At 55.6% G+C, this 14579-nt stretch overlaps 1 protein-coding gene across 1 annotated transcript in view; it reads left to right on the top strand.

Annotated features, from left to right (window-relative positions):
• Positions 1 to 14579, top strand: part of DMBT1 (deleted in malignant brain tumors 1) — a 76929-nt gene that overhangs the window by 15586 nt on the left and 46764 nt on the right. Inside the window, 1 exon segment of the mRNA NM_001048188.1 lies at positions 14415 to 14444. Within this exon segment, the coding sequence (NP_001041653.1) occupies positions 14415 to 14444 (30 nt within the window).

Here is a 14579-nt window from a genome sequence, read left to right on the forward strand (position 1 = left end):
TCCCCCAGGCCGGGAAGCATCTCAGACCCCACTGTCCTTGATCTCAGCTCCAGGTCACTAGACCAACCTGGATTCTACCCACCTCCTTCCTCCCTCCCTTCCTTCCTTCTTTCTGTCTTTCTCTTTTGGCCACACCCATGGCATGAAAGTTCCCAGGCTGGTGGTCCCATCAGAGTTGCAGCTGCCAGCCTACACCACAGCCACAGAAGCACAGGATCCAAGCCAAGTCTGTGACTTACGCCATAACTCATGGCAACGCTGGATCCCTCACCCACTGAGTGGGGCCAGGGATTGAACCTGTGTCCTCATGGATACTAGTCAGATTTGTTTCTGCAGCACCATAATGGGAACTCCCTCCCCACCTTCTCCCTTCCTTCCGTTCATCTTTCTGTCTTTCTGTATTTCTTTTTTTGGTCTTTTCTTTCTTAGGGCTGCACCCGCAGCATGTGGAGGTCCCCAGGCTAGGGGTCTAATCAGAGCTATAGCTGCGGGCCTACACAACAGCCACAGCAATGCGGGATCCAAGTCACGTCTGTGACCTACGCCATAGCTCACGGCAACGCCAGATCCTTAACCCGCTGAGCCGGGCCAGGGATCGAACCTGCAACCTCAGGGTTACAAGTGGGATTTGTTTCTACTGCACCACAATGGGAACTCCGTGAATATAATTTCTAAATCTCGGTGGAAGCCTCTGTGTTCCCCACCTCATTCACTGTGGCAAGTTCCCTCCTCCGAGCAGAACAAGCAGATACATCAGCACATGGCTAAGCATCACCTACCCATTAGAGACTGCGTTTGTCAGGATGGCTGTGTTGGCAAGTGGCAGGATCCCCCTGAAACTCTCTTAAGCCAGAGGGGGATGCACTGTCTTCCAGAGCCAGGATGTTGAGTGGTGGGCCTGTCTTCAGGCAGAGCTGGATCCAGAGCTTGCAAGGCTTTCTGTCCCCCTCTGCACGTCTCTTATCTCTACGTGCTCATGTGTTTGGGCTTCCCGCTCAGCTTGTTTGCTGCCATGGAGCAGGGGCCATCCCCAGGTCGATGTCCCAGCAGGAGAAGGAGTCTGTCCCTGTCCTTCAGGGGACAAGTCCTAGAAGGACTCTGAGCAGCCTGCTGGCACCAGGCACCTTCTCCCCAGGCATCGCCACGTGCTCTGCTGACATTCAGCGGGTCCGGGGTTTGTTTTCGATTCGGGCTAAGCTAGGGCTTGACAGTGGCACGAGGGCGTGCTCAGGGGAACGGGAGCCTTCAGAACAACGTCAGGCCTGATGAGGCAGGGGCTGGGGGAGGGGCGAGCAGCCGAAGGGGGCTCCTTGGCGGGGGCCGGGAGGCTGTCTCTGGTGGTGCCCTGCTGCAGGGGCTCAAATCCATCAAGCGGTCACTGTGGAGGCAGGCTGGGGGCTGCCCCGTCCCCTCTTACCTCCCAAGGCTGGGTTGGGCTCTTCGTTTGGGGCTGTGGTGGGGCAGCAGTCAGAGAACCTGCACGGATCAGACCCCCACATGGCAACTCCTTGGAGATAGTGATGATGAACCGGCTTCCTTCCGTCAAGTGCCCTCGATGGGGAACATTACCTAGAACTCAGAGTCTTTCCTGGGCGAGTTCTGACTCTCACGCAGCCCTCAGGCCCTCTTCCTTCAGGAGACACAGCAGAAGGCAATTTCCTGTCTCTTTCAAGGAAGTGAATCGGGTTTGGCCCTGAGGCTGGTGAATGGAGGCGACAGGTGTCAGGGCCATGTGGAAGTGCTGTACTAAGGCTCGTGGGGCACCTGTGTGACGACAGCTGGGACACCAATGACGCCAGCGGGGTCTGCAGGCAGCTGGGCTGTGGCCGGGCCATATCGGCCCCAGGAAGTGCCCAGTTTGGTCAGGGCTCAGGGCCGATTGTCCTGGACGACACGGCCTGGTCAGGGCATGAGACCTACGCGTGGAGCTGCCCCCACAACACAAATATCCGGTGTGCACTACATTGGGAAGTACTCTGTACTCCCCGCCCGTTTGACCAGTCACTGTGTAAATTAGGATGGTCAAGGCTCTGAGAAGTCCTGCAGTAAGGCAAAGGATTTGCTTTCTCCATCCACGTGATGGTCATAGAATTAAAAATGTTTTACCCAACAGTATCCTAAAATCACTTTCTTTTCTTTGTAGCTTGGTGGCACCCAACAACTACAACCGCAGCAAGTAAGTACCACATTTTTCCACCTGAATTATCCCCTGGCCTGGCTGTCTGCCACAGATGCCTACACATGCCCAGCACCCCCCACCCCCCACCCCCCACCTGCACACACGACCTGCCCAGGCTGCCCCTCCCTATCCCCCCCTGGCCCGCAACCCACAGCTGACATGGAGCTTCCACACCCTCCGCCTTCATATCTCCCCTGCTCCAGAGATGACTTTCGTTTTAACTAGGAAGATCACCTGCCCTTTTTATATGTAAATGAGAAGAGAGATTCCTAAAAGCATAGATTTTGTGGCTTTTACTTTTTAGAGTATCTCCAAAGCTTTGAGAGGAAGAAGGGGGACAAAGAAGAAATGGATGATTTCACAAATCATCATATGCTCTTACCCATAATTCTTTATCTCATGATATGGCTATGGTTCCACTGTTCTTAAGAAAAGTTATGGCTGGACTTCACATCGAGGCTCAGTGGTCACAAATGCGACTAGTATCCATGAGGACACGGGTTCGATCCCTAGCCTTGCTTGGTGGGTTAAGGAGCCGGTGTTGCCCTGAGCTGTGGTGTAGGTCACAGACACGGCTCGGCTCTGGCGTTGCTGGGGCTGTGGTGTAGGCTGGCAGCTGTAGCTCAGATTCAACCCCTAGCCTGGGAGCATCCATAGGCTGCAGGTGCAGCTCTAAACAAACAAACAAATAAACAACAACAACAACAAAAACACAAAAAAACCCCAGAAAACTTGAGACGATCTCGGGGAGACAGACGAAGCATCTCAGCACAGGAACTGGCTTGGCATAAGCACTCCATGCACACTGCTTTCATCAGCGGGTGCGGCTGGATTCGAGAAAGGAGGAGGAGGGAGCTGAGTGGGGGACCCCGGCCAGGTTCAGGAGAAGGAAGGTCTTACCTGGCAAAACTGCAGCGCAGTGAAAAGAAAAGACCACTTGGGTGATATTGGACGTAAGAGGCGGGGAGCACGAAGAGTCAACTGCCCCCCCCATCTCCTACACAGCGCGGTGGACCGTGATGACGCTTGATTCCAACGGAAGAAAGAGCTGGTGTTGAGTGTGGGATGACGATGGGGACCCAGGAGGCTCTGAACATGTCGGTCTGGGATTGGGGCTGTCCAGGATCAGAGAGGGGTTTTGGGGTCCTCTTCCTGGAAAGCTCTCAGATTACATGAGGTCCTTCAGGTGGGCAAGAGAGGAGAGCTAAGACGGTGCCTGGGGGAGCTGTGATGTGTAAAGTCCCAAGGGAGGAGAAACATTGCTCGAGGAGAGGGGACAGGGTCAGAGGGGACAGGCGGGCAGGGCGTGCTGGGTAATGAGAGCCAGGGGTGGGGGGTGAGCAGAAAGAGGGATGGGGGGCTTTCCAGGGTGTCAATGCAAGGTGGTCCTGAGGCCGGTGAATGGAAGTGACGGGTGTCAGGGCCGGGTAGAGCACCTGTTCCATGGCTGCTGGGGCACCAAGTGTGATGGCACCTGGGACACCTGGGATGCAGATGTCATTTGTCTGGAGCTCAGCTGTGGCCATTCAGTGTCGCTCCTGGGTGGGGGTCCCTTCCATCAGGGCTCAGGGAACATTCTCCTGGGCTCCGTGTGCGGCTTGGGACAGGAGCCCTCTGTCAAGCTGCTCCCACAGCGGGTGATAGGACCATGAATGTGGCCACAGGGAGAATGCTGGAGTTGGGGGCTCAGGTCGTGCCACCATCACTGGCACTGTCACCTGTGTCACTCTGAGGACAGGGGCTCCTGTGCTCCTCAGTATCACATATACGTAACACTTGGCAGTTTACCTGCTGTCTCTCCTCTAAGGTGTGTCTTCTTTGATGTTGGGGTGGGTATTACTCTCCTTTCTCACACAGAGAGAAATAGAGGTTCAGAGAGGGTAAGCCACTTGGCTGAAGTCCTAAAGTTTGCGGCGGGGGGAGTTTCAGTCTCAGCCCCTCCAGAGCTTGCTGATGCAGTCACCCCGGGCACACCACCCCTCAAGCAGCATCACGACCGTCCTCAGCCCAGGGTGATCACATAACTTCCTAAGTGGTACCTCCTCTGCGCTTTAAATGCAGGGAAGGATCGGGGACTTCCAGCCTTTAAAACTTAAATCTATACCAAAATCAAACTGAGGAGTAACCAACATATCCTCTTTATGGGGGATTAAATGCCAAACGAAGGATGTTTACGCTTTCAGTGCAGAAGAGAACTTCTCCCCAACCCAACCTAGCAAATCCCGACATTTCTCTGTTGTTCGCAGAGGGCTGGTGGGTGTTCTAGCACCAAGGGGTCCTTTAATCCACAAGCAAACCTCGAAGGATACTGCCTCTTATGTGAGCCCCCAAAGGGAGTCAATCTGCCCATCTTTAGAGCAACGTCTGGCATTTACGATGTGGACCACTGTATGCATACACGTCACTGAGCCCAGGATGGGGCCATGATATTCCAACCACCACAGGAGAACACGTTCCCCAAGAGAGCGTGTCGGTCCAGGCACTCACTTTGGAGCCGGTTTATTTCAGTATTTGGCCAAGCAGCTTGGAGCCTTCCTTTCCTCCTAGTTGGGGCCACCTTCAGGAATGTCTCAGTGATGGGAGATACTGGTCATTCCTTTGAGCCAATAGGCAGTCGGCATTTGGAGTTTAACCTTGTGAAGAGATGTGGGTTGTTCATCAATGGGGTGATTTTTTTTTTGGATGGAGACGGTGGAAGCAGAGGAGGCGGGAGGATGCTGGCAGGAACCAAGAACATCCCTGGTGGCCTCCAACATTGACCGAGGGCTGGCAGAGTGGCAGAGAGATGGACTCTGCCTCACAAGGAAGACAGCCTTGGGACTGGGCAGGGCTTCCGGATCTCCGTCTCCTGTTTCAGAGCCAAGAGGCAGGGGGGGTCACCCCTTCCCTAAGGAGGACCCATGTCCAGTGACCTCTTCTTCTCCCCACTCTGCAGCTTCTTCGTTTCACACGGAGGAACCCTTAACCACAATCGCAGCAGAAGGTAACGTTTGTTATGAGGGGTCCCTGTGGGCTCATGACCCTGCTGTACCCAGAGGATCGTCTCTGATCCACAAGGGGTGCAGCAGGTGTAAGAGAGGGGGGCGCTCAGCTCTCCAGGGTGGGGCTCTGAACCAAGCTTCAGGCCTGAACATGTATCTCTTCCACGGGCCTTGACTCAAGTTGGGGAGGCGCCAACGGGTAAGGGGTGCTCCAAGGCAGAGCTTGGTGTTCTCTCTCCATGAGGGTCCTATTGTCCAAGCTTAGAGCCTGCCCGTGTGGTCCTCACCAGTGTACGTTGGCTCTGGTAGGGCCAGGGGCCCGGGTCTCTGCCTGCGGAACCTGGAGGGGCAGGTGCAAACCTGTTGGGACAGGGGACTCCATGTTCCCCTTCCGGGGCCATATCAGGTCACTTTGATGTGTATCTGCTGCAGAGGAAACACGACCCTTTAGCCTGTGGGTACTGGGGGTCCTGTGAACCCCCCAGCACTTCCTATAGGAGAGCTGGGAGGTAGAGCGAGAACAGCTGAGCTTCTGACAGCCTGGGCTTGGGGAGGAAAAACCTCTTCCCTTTCCCGGTGATACAGATTAACTCATGGCCATGTTCAAAGGTGAATCCCTGCCTAGACACTATGGCCAACAGGGAGTCCCCTAAGTCTGAGCCTGCCTGAGGCCTGTGACCTCAGGAGACATGAGGCTGTGTTCTTGTGCTGCCCCCTAGGGACCGAATGGGATTTGGCCCTGAGGCTGGTGAATGGAGGTGACAGGTGTCAGGGCCGAGTGGAGGTCCTGTACCAAGGCTCCTGGGGCACCGTGTGTGATGACAGCTGGGACACCAACGATGCCAACGTGGTCTGCAGGCAGCTGGGCTGTGGCTGGGCCGTATCGGCCCCAGGAAGTGCCCGGTTTGGTCAGGGCTCAGGGCCGATTCTCCTGGATGACCTGCGCTGCTCAGGGCATGAGACCTACTTGTGGAGCTGCCCCCACAGTGGCTGGAAAACGCACAACTGTGGACACCAGGAGGACGCTGGTGTCATCTGCTCAGGTTAGTATCAAGTCTTGGGGGCGGAGATTCCTCTCTGGGGGCCTGGTTTCCTTCTTATATTGTGATCCTCTTCAAATTTTTCTACGTGTCTCCTTTCCTTAAAATCACCAATTTTCCTAAGTTAATAGGAGCTTTTGTCAAGCTGCCAGCATGATGGTGGTGAATGAGAACAGAGGTCACCTCTAAAAGCGACAATCAAGGCTTTATTCCCCCCTGTGACAGACAGGGCCAGGCTGAGATAAAGAGGAAAGCTCTGTAAGGAGGCCTCTGACCAGAGGCACGTGGGCCAGGACCGCAGGTGGCCCAGGTGTTGGATCCCGAGTCCTGGACCGTAGCCCCTCCAGAGCCCTGAGATGCCCTGTCTGGTCACCAGGTCTGCTGTGCGCAGGGCAGTGGCCCCTGTGGGGCTTGTCAGGCACAGCTTTGTTCATCAGCTCACACATGAGATTTAGGTCTGAAGGTGGGCTCTGCAGTCTTACTGCCTCTGTGAACCCATAAAAGCTGTGGCTGCACTGGCTGGGCATCAACGCTGTCGTCTAGACACAGAGCTCATCAGCTGACACTGGGAGTACTGGTTGGAAATCCGCCTGGACCCTCCCAGGAGCCTCTTTGGAGGCCTGTGGGTGGCAGAGGTCCCCCCTCCAGGGCAGGGGACAAGCACGGACTGAGCATCTCACCTGCTCAGCATCGTCCCCTTTGGCCCCGTTGTGCCCCTTCTGTGCGATGTGTCTGATCTGCCTTCTGTCTCTCACAGGTGCCCAGCGCTCGTCCACGGTCATTCCAGGTGAGTCCAGGTGCCTTTGACTCTTGGGTGTCCCCTCTGTCCCCACTCACCTCCACAGCCCCAACCAGGAGCTCCAGGAGGGGCGTGTGGAGCTTCCCTCTCAGTACCCGCCGTGGTCACTCTAGAGCATGTAGACGGCTCCAGATGAGCCATAACCCCTGGATCCTCTGTCAGGCTCTGTGATTTAAGGACAGTGTGGACACACATTGTTCCCTCAGAGGGCTTGGTGACAAAGTGCTTTGTCTTGGGGTCATCGTGCTTGAAAATATTGTCTGGAACCAGAATTCTGTGTGAGGGGAGACTACAGCTCTTCCATGTCATGTTCCGCAGGCAGAGTCTACGGGATGCTTTTACCGGGAGCACTCCGTCAGGAGGGCACGGGGATTGCTCTGGGGACGGTACCCCCTCAGTGCCATGTGTGCACATTTGAGGGCAGGATTGAGCTCACAGCAAACTCTCAGAAAAGGCCTCTTTCTCCCCCAGGCCGGGAAGCATCTCAGACCCCACTGTCCTTGATCTCAGCTCCAGGTCACTAGACCAACCTGGATTCTACCCACCTCCTTCCTCCCTCCCTTCCTTCCTTCTTTCTGTCTTTCTCTTTTGGCCACACCCATGGCATGAAAGTTCCCAGGCTGGTGGTCCCATCAGAGTTGCAGCTGCCAGCCTACACCACAGCCACAGAAGCACAGGATCCAAGCCAAGTCTGTGACTTACGCCATAACTCATGGCAACGCTGGATCCCTCACCCACTGAGTGGGGCCAGGGATTGAACCTGTGTCCTCATGGATACTAGTCAGATTTGTTTCTGCAGCACCATAATGGGAACTCCCTCCCCACCTTCTCCCTTCCTTCCGTTCATCTTTCTGTCTTTCTGTATTTCTTTTTTTGGTCTTTTCTTTCTTAGGGCTGCACCCGCAGCATGTGGAGGTCCCCAGGCTAGGGGTCTAATCAGAGCTATAGCTGCGGGCCTACACAACAGCCACAGCAATGCGGGATCCAAGTCACGTCTGTGACCTACGCCATAGCTCACGGCAACGCCAGATCCTTAACCCGCTGAGCCGGGCCAGGGATCGAACCTGCAACCTCAGGGTTACAAGTGGGATTTGTTTCTACTGCACCACAATGGGAACTCCGTGAATATAATTTCTAAATCTCGGTGGAAGCCTCTGTGTTCCCCACCTCATTCACTGTGGCAAGTTCCCTCCTCCGAGCAGAACAAGCAGATACATCAGCACATGGCTAAGCATCACCTACCCATTAGAGACTGCGTTTGTCAGGATGGCTGTGTTGGCAAGTGGCAGGATCCCCCTGAAACTCTCTTAAGCCAGAGGGGGATGCACTGTCTTCCAGAGCCAGGATGTTGAGTGGTGGGCCTGTCTTCAGGCAGAGCTGGATCCAGAGCTTGCAAGGCTTTCTGTCCCCCTCTGCACGTCTCTTATCTCTACGTGCTCATGTGTTTGGGCTTCCCGCTCAGCTTGTTTGCTGCCATGGAGCAGGGCCATCCCCAGGTCGATGTCCCAGCAGGAGAAGGAGTCTGTCCCTGTCCTTCAGGGACAAGTCCTAGAAGGACTCTGAGCAGCCTGCTGGCACCAGGCACCTTCTCCCCAGGCATCGCCACGTGCTCTGCTGACATTCAGCGGGTCCGGGGTTTGTTTTCGATTCGGGCTAAGCTAGGGCTTGACAGTGGCACGAGGGCGTGCTCAGGGGAACGGGAGCCTTCAGAACAACGTCAGGCCTGATGAGGCAGGGGCTGGGGGAGGGGCGAGCAGCCGAAGGGGGCTCCTTGGCGGGGGCCGGGAGGCTGTCTCTGGTGGTGCCCTGCTGCAGGGGCTCAAATCCATCAAGCGGTCACTGTGGAGGCAGGCTGGGGGCTGCCCCGTCCCCTCTTACCTCCCAAGGCTGGGTTGGGCTCTTCGTTTGGGGCTGTGGTGGGGCAGCAGTCAGAGAACCTGCACGGATCAGACCCCCACATGGCAACTCCTTGGAGATAGTGATGATGAACCGGCTTCCTTCCGTCAAGTGCCCTCGATGGGGAACATTACCTAGAACTCAGAGTCTTTCCTGGGCGAGTTCTGACTCTCACGCAGCCCTCAGGCCCTCTTCCTTCAGGAGACACAGCAGAAGGCAATTTCCTGTCTCTTTCAAGGAAGTGAATCGGGTTTGGCCCTGAGGCTGGTGAATGGAGGCGACAGGTGTCAGGGCCATGTGGAAGTGCTGTACTAAGGCTCGTGGGGCACCTGTGTGACGACAGCTGGGACACCAATGACGCCAGCGGGGTCTGCAGGCAGCTGGGCTGTGGCCGGGCCATATCGGCCCCAGGAAGTGCCCAGTTTGGTCAGGGCTCAGGGCCGATTGTCCTGGACGACACGGCCTGGTCAGGGCATGAGACCTACGCGTGGAGCTGCCCCCACAACACAAATATCCGGTGTGCACTACATTGGGAAGTACTCTGTACTCCCCGCCCGTTTGACCAGGCACTGTGTAAATTAGGATGGTCAAGGCTCTGAGAAGTCCTGCAGTAAGGCAAAGGATTTGCTTTCTCCATCCACGTGATGGTCATAGAATTAAAAATGTTTTACCCAACAGTATCCTAAAATCACTTTCTTTTCTTTGTAGCTTGGTGGCACCCAACAACTACAACCGCAGCAAGTAAGTACCACATTTTTCCACCTGAATTATCCCCTGGCCTGGCTGTCTGCCACAGATGCCTACACATGCCCAGCACCCCCCACCCCCCACCCCCCACCTGCACACACGACCTGCCCAGGCTGCCCCTCCCTATCCCCCCTGGCCGGCAACCCACAGCTGACATGGAGCTTCCACACCCTCCGCCTTCATATCTCCCCTGCTCCAGAGATGACTTTCGTTTTAACTAGGAAGATCACCTGCCCTTTTTATATGTAAATGAGAAGAGAGATTCCTAAAAGCATAGATTTTGTGGCTTTTACTTTTAGAGTATCTCCAAAGCTTTGAGAGGAAGAAGGGGGACAAAGAAGAAATGGATGATTTCACAAATCATCATATGCTCTTACCCATAATTCTTTATCTCATGATATGGCTATGGTTCCACTGTTCTTAAGAAAAGTTATGGCTGGACTTCACATCGAGGCTCAGTGGTCACAAATGCGACTAGTATCCATGAGGACACGGGTTCGATCCCTAGCCTTGCTTGGTGGGTTAAGGAGCCGGTGTTGCCCTGAGCTGTGGTGTAGGTCACAGACACGGCTCGGCTCTGGCGTTGCTGGGGCTGTGGTGTAGGCTGGCAGCTGTAGCTCAGATTCAACCCCTAGCCTGGGAGCATCCATAGGCTGCAGGTGCAGCTCTAAACAAACAAACAAATAAACAACAACAACAACAAAAACACAAAAAAACCCCAGAAAACTTGAGACGATCTCGGGGAGACAGACGAAGCATCTCAGCACAGGAACTGGCTTGGCATAAGCACTCCATGCACACTGCTTTCATCAGCGGGTGCGGCTGGATTCGAGAAAGGAGGAGGAGGGAGCTGAGTGGGGGACCCCGGCCAGGTTCAGGAGAAGGAAGGTCTTACCTGGCAAAACTGCAGCGCAGTGAAAAGAAAAGACCACTTGGGTGATATTGGACGTAAGAGGCGGGGAGCACGAAGAGTCAACTGCCCCCCCCATCTCCTACACAGCGCGGTGGACCGTGATGACGCTTGATTCCAACGGAAGAAAGAGCCGGTGTTGAGTGTGGGATGACGATGGGGACCCAGGAGGCTCTGAACATGTCGGTCTGGGATTGGGGCTGTCCAGGATCAGAGAGGGGTTTTGGGGGTCCTCTTCCTGGAAAGCTCTCAGATTACATGAGGTCCTTCAGGTGGGCAAGAGAGGAGAGCTAAGACGGTGCCTGGGGGAGCTGTGATGTGTAAAGTCCCAAGGGAGGAGAAACATTGCTCGAGGAGAGGGGACAGGGGTCAGAGGGGACAGGCGGGCAGGGCGTGCTGGGTAATGAGAGCCAGGGGTGGGGGGTGAGCAGAAAGAGGGATGGGGGGCTTTCCAGGGTGTCAATGCAAGGTGGTCCTGAGGCCGGTGAATGGAAGTGACGGGTGTCAGGGCCGGGTAGAGCACCTGTTCCATGGCTGCTGGGGCACCAAGTGTGATGGCACCTGGGACACCTGGGATGCAGATGTCATTTGTCTGGAGCTCAGCTGTGGCCATTCAGTGTCGCTCCTGGGTGGGGGTCCCTTCCATCAGGGCTCAGGGAACATTCTCCTGGGCTCCGTGTGCTGCTTGGGACAGGAGCCCTCTGTCAAGCTGCTCCCACAGCGGGTGATAGGACCATGAATGTGGCCACAGGGAGAATGCTGGAGTTGGGGGCTCAGGTCGTGCCACCATCACTGGCACTGTCACCTGTGTCACTCTGAGGACAGGGGCTCCTGTGCTCCTCAGTATCACATATACGTAACACTTGGCAGTTTACCTGCTGTCTCTCCTCTAAGGTGTGTCTTCTTTGATGTTGGGGTGGGTATTACTCTCCTTTCTCACACAGAGAGAAATAGAGGTTCAGAGAGGGTAAGCCACTTGGCTGAAGTCCTAAAGTTTGCGGCGGGGGGAGTTTCAGTCTCAGCCCCTCCAGAGCTTGCTGATGCAGTCACCCCGGGCACACCACCCCTCAAGCAGCATCACGACCGTCCTCAGCCCAGGGTGATCACATAACTTCCTAAGTGGTACCTCCTCTGCGCTTTAAATGCAGGGAAGGATCGGGGACTTCCAGCCTTTAAAACTTAAATCTATACCAAAATCAAACTGAGGAGTAACCAACATATCCTCTTTATGGGGGATTAAATGCCAAACGAAGGATGTTTACGCTTTCAGTGCAGAAGAGAACTTCTCCCCAACCCAACCTAGCAAATCCCGACATTTCTCTGTTGTTCGCAGAGGGCTGGTGGGTGTTCTAGCACCAAGGGTCCTTTAATCCACAAGCAAACCTCGAAGGATACTGCCTCTTATGTGAGCCCCCAAAGGGAGTCAATCTGCCCATCTTTAGAGCAACGTCTGGCATTTACGATGTGGACCACTGTATGCATACACGTCACTGAGCCCAGGATGGGGCCATGATATTCCAACCACCACAGGAGAACACGTTCCCCAAGAGAGCGTGTCGGTCCAGGCACTCACTTTGGAGCCGGTTTATTTCAGTATTTGGCCAAGCAGCTTGGAGCCTTCCTTTCCTCCTAGTTGGGGCCACCTTCAGGAATGTCTCAGTGATGGGAGATACTGGTCATTCCTTTGAGCCAATAGGCAGTCGGCATTTGGAGTTTAACCTTGTGAAGAGATGTGGGTTGTTCATCAATGGGGTGATTTTTTTTTTGGATGGAGACGGTGGAAGCAGAGGAGGCGGGAGGATGCTGGCAGGAACCAAGAACATCCCTGGTGGCCTCCAACATTGACCGAGGGCTGGCAGAGTGGCAGAGAGATGGACTCTGCCTCACAAGGAAGACAGCCTTGGGACTGGGGCAGGGCTTCCGGATCTCCGTCTCCTGTTTCAGAGCCAAGAGGCAGGGGGGGTCACCCCTTCCCTAAGGAGGACCCATGTCCAGTGACCTCTTCTTCTCCCCACTCTGCAGCTTCTTCGTTTCACACGGAGGAACCCTTAACCACAATCGCAGCAGAAGGTAACGTTTGTTATGAGGGGTCCCTGGGGGCTCATGACCCTGCTGCACCCAGAGGATCGTCTCTGATCCACAAGGGGTGCAGCAGGTGTAAGAGAGGGGGGCGCTCAGTTCTCCAGGGTGGGGCTCTGAACCAAGCTTCAGGCCTGAACATGTATCTCTTCCACGGGCCTTGACTCAAGTTGGGGAGGTGCCAACGGGCAAGGGGTGCTCCAAGGTGGAGCTTGGTGTTCTGTCTCCAAGAGGGTCCTATTGTCCAAGCTTAGAGCCTGCCCATGTGGTCCTCACCAGTGTACGTTGGCTCTGGTAGGGCCAGGGGCCCGGGTCTCTGCCTGCGGAACCTGGAGGGGCAGGTGCAAACCTGTTGGGACAGGGGACTCCATGTTCCCCTTCCGGGGCCATATCAGGTCACTTTGATGTGTATCTGCTGCAGAGGAAACACGACCCTTTAGCCTGTGGGTACTGGGGGTCCTGTGAACCCCCAGCACTTCCTATAGGAGAGCTGGGAGGTACAGCGAGAACAGCTGAGCTTCTGACAGCCTGGGCTTGGGGAGGAAAAACCTCTTCCCTTTCCCGGTGATACAGATTAACTCATGGCCATGTTCAAAGGTGAATCCCTGCCTAGACACTATGGTCAACAGGGAGTCCCCTAAGTCTGAGCCTGCCTGAGGCCTGTGACCTCAGGAGACATGAGGCTGCGTTCTTGTGCTGCCCCCTAGGGACCGAATGGGATTTGGCCCTGAGGCTGGTGAATGGAGGTGACAGGTGTCAGGGCCGAGTGGAAATCCTGTACCAAGGCTCCTGGGGCACCGTGTGTGATGACAGCTGGGACACCAACGATGCCAACGTGGTCTGCAGGCAGCTGGGCTGTGGCTGGGCCATATCGGCCCCAGGAAGTGCCCGGTTTGGTCAGGGCTCAGGGCCGATTCTCCTGGATGACCTGCGCTGCTCAGGCATGAGACCTACTTGTGGAGCTGCCCCCACAGTGGCTGGAAAACGCACAACTGTGGACACCAGGAGGACGCTGGTGTCATCTGCTCAGGTTAGTATGAAGTCTGGGGGCGGGGGTTCCTCTCTGGGGGCCTGGTTTCCTTCTTATATTGTGATCCTCTTCAAATTTTTCTACGTGTCTCCTTTCCTTAAAATCACCAATTTTCCTAAGTTAATAGGAGCTTTTGTCAAGCTGCCAGCATGATGGTGGTGAATGAGAACAGAGGTCACCTCTAAAAGCGACAATCAAGGCTTTATTCCCCCTGTGACAGACAGGGCCAGGCTGAGATAAAGAGGAAAGCTCTGTAAGGAGGTCTCTGACCAGAGGCACGTGGGCCAGGACCGCAGGTGGCCCAGGTGTTGGATCCCGAGTCCTGGACCGTAGCCCCTCCAGAGCCCTGAGATGCCCTGTCTGGTCACCAGGTCTGCTGTGCGCAGGGCAGTGGCCCCTGTGGGGCTTGTCAGGCACAGCTTTGTTCATCAGCTCACACATGAGATTTAGGTCTGAAGGTGGGCTCTGCAGTCTTACTGCCTCTGTGAACCCATAAAAGCTGTGGCTGCACTGGCTGGGCGTCAACGCTGTCGTCTAGACACAGAGCTCATCAGCTGACACTGGAAGTACTGGTTGGAAATCCGCCTGGACCCCTCCCAGGAGCCTCTATGGAGGCCTGTGGGTGGCAGAGGTCCCCCCTCCAGGGCAGGGGACAAGCACGGACTGAGCATCTCACCTGCTCAGCGTCGTCCCCTTTGGCCCAGTTGTGCCCCTTCTGTGCGATGTGTCTGATCTGCCTTCTGTCTCTCACAGGTGCCCAGCGCTCATCCACGGTCATTCCAGGTGAGTCCAGGTGCCTTTGACTCTTGGGTGTCCCCTCTGTCCCCACTCACCTCCACAGCCCCAACCAGGAGCTCCAGGAGGGGCGTGTGGAGCTTCCCTCTCAGTACCCGCCGTGGTCACTCTAGAGCATGTAGA

The sequence above is a fragment of the Sus scrofa genome, chromosome 14, assembly GCF_000003025.6.
Source record: "Sus scrofa isolate TJ Tabasco breed Duroc chromosome 14, Sscrofa11.1, whole genome shotgun sequence".
NCBI classification, from domain to species: domain Eukaryota; kingdom Metazoa; phylum Chordata; class Mammalia; order Artiodactyla; family Suidae; genus Sus; species Sus scrofa.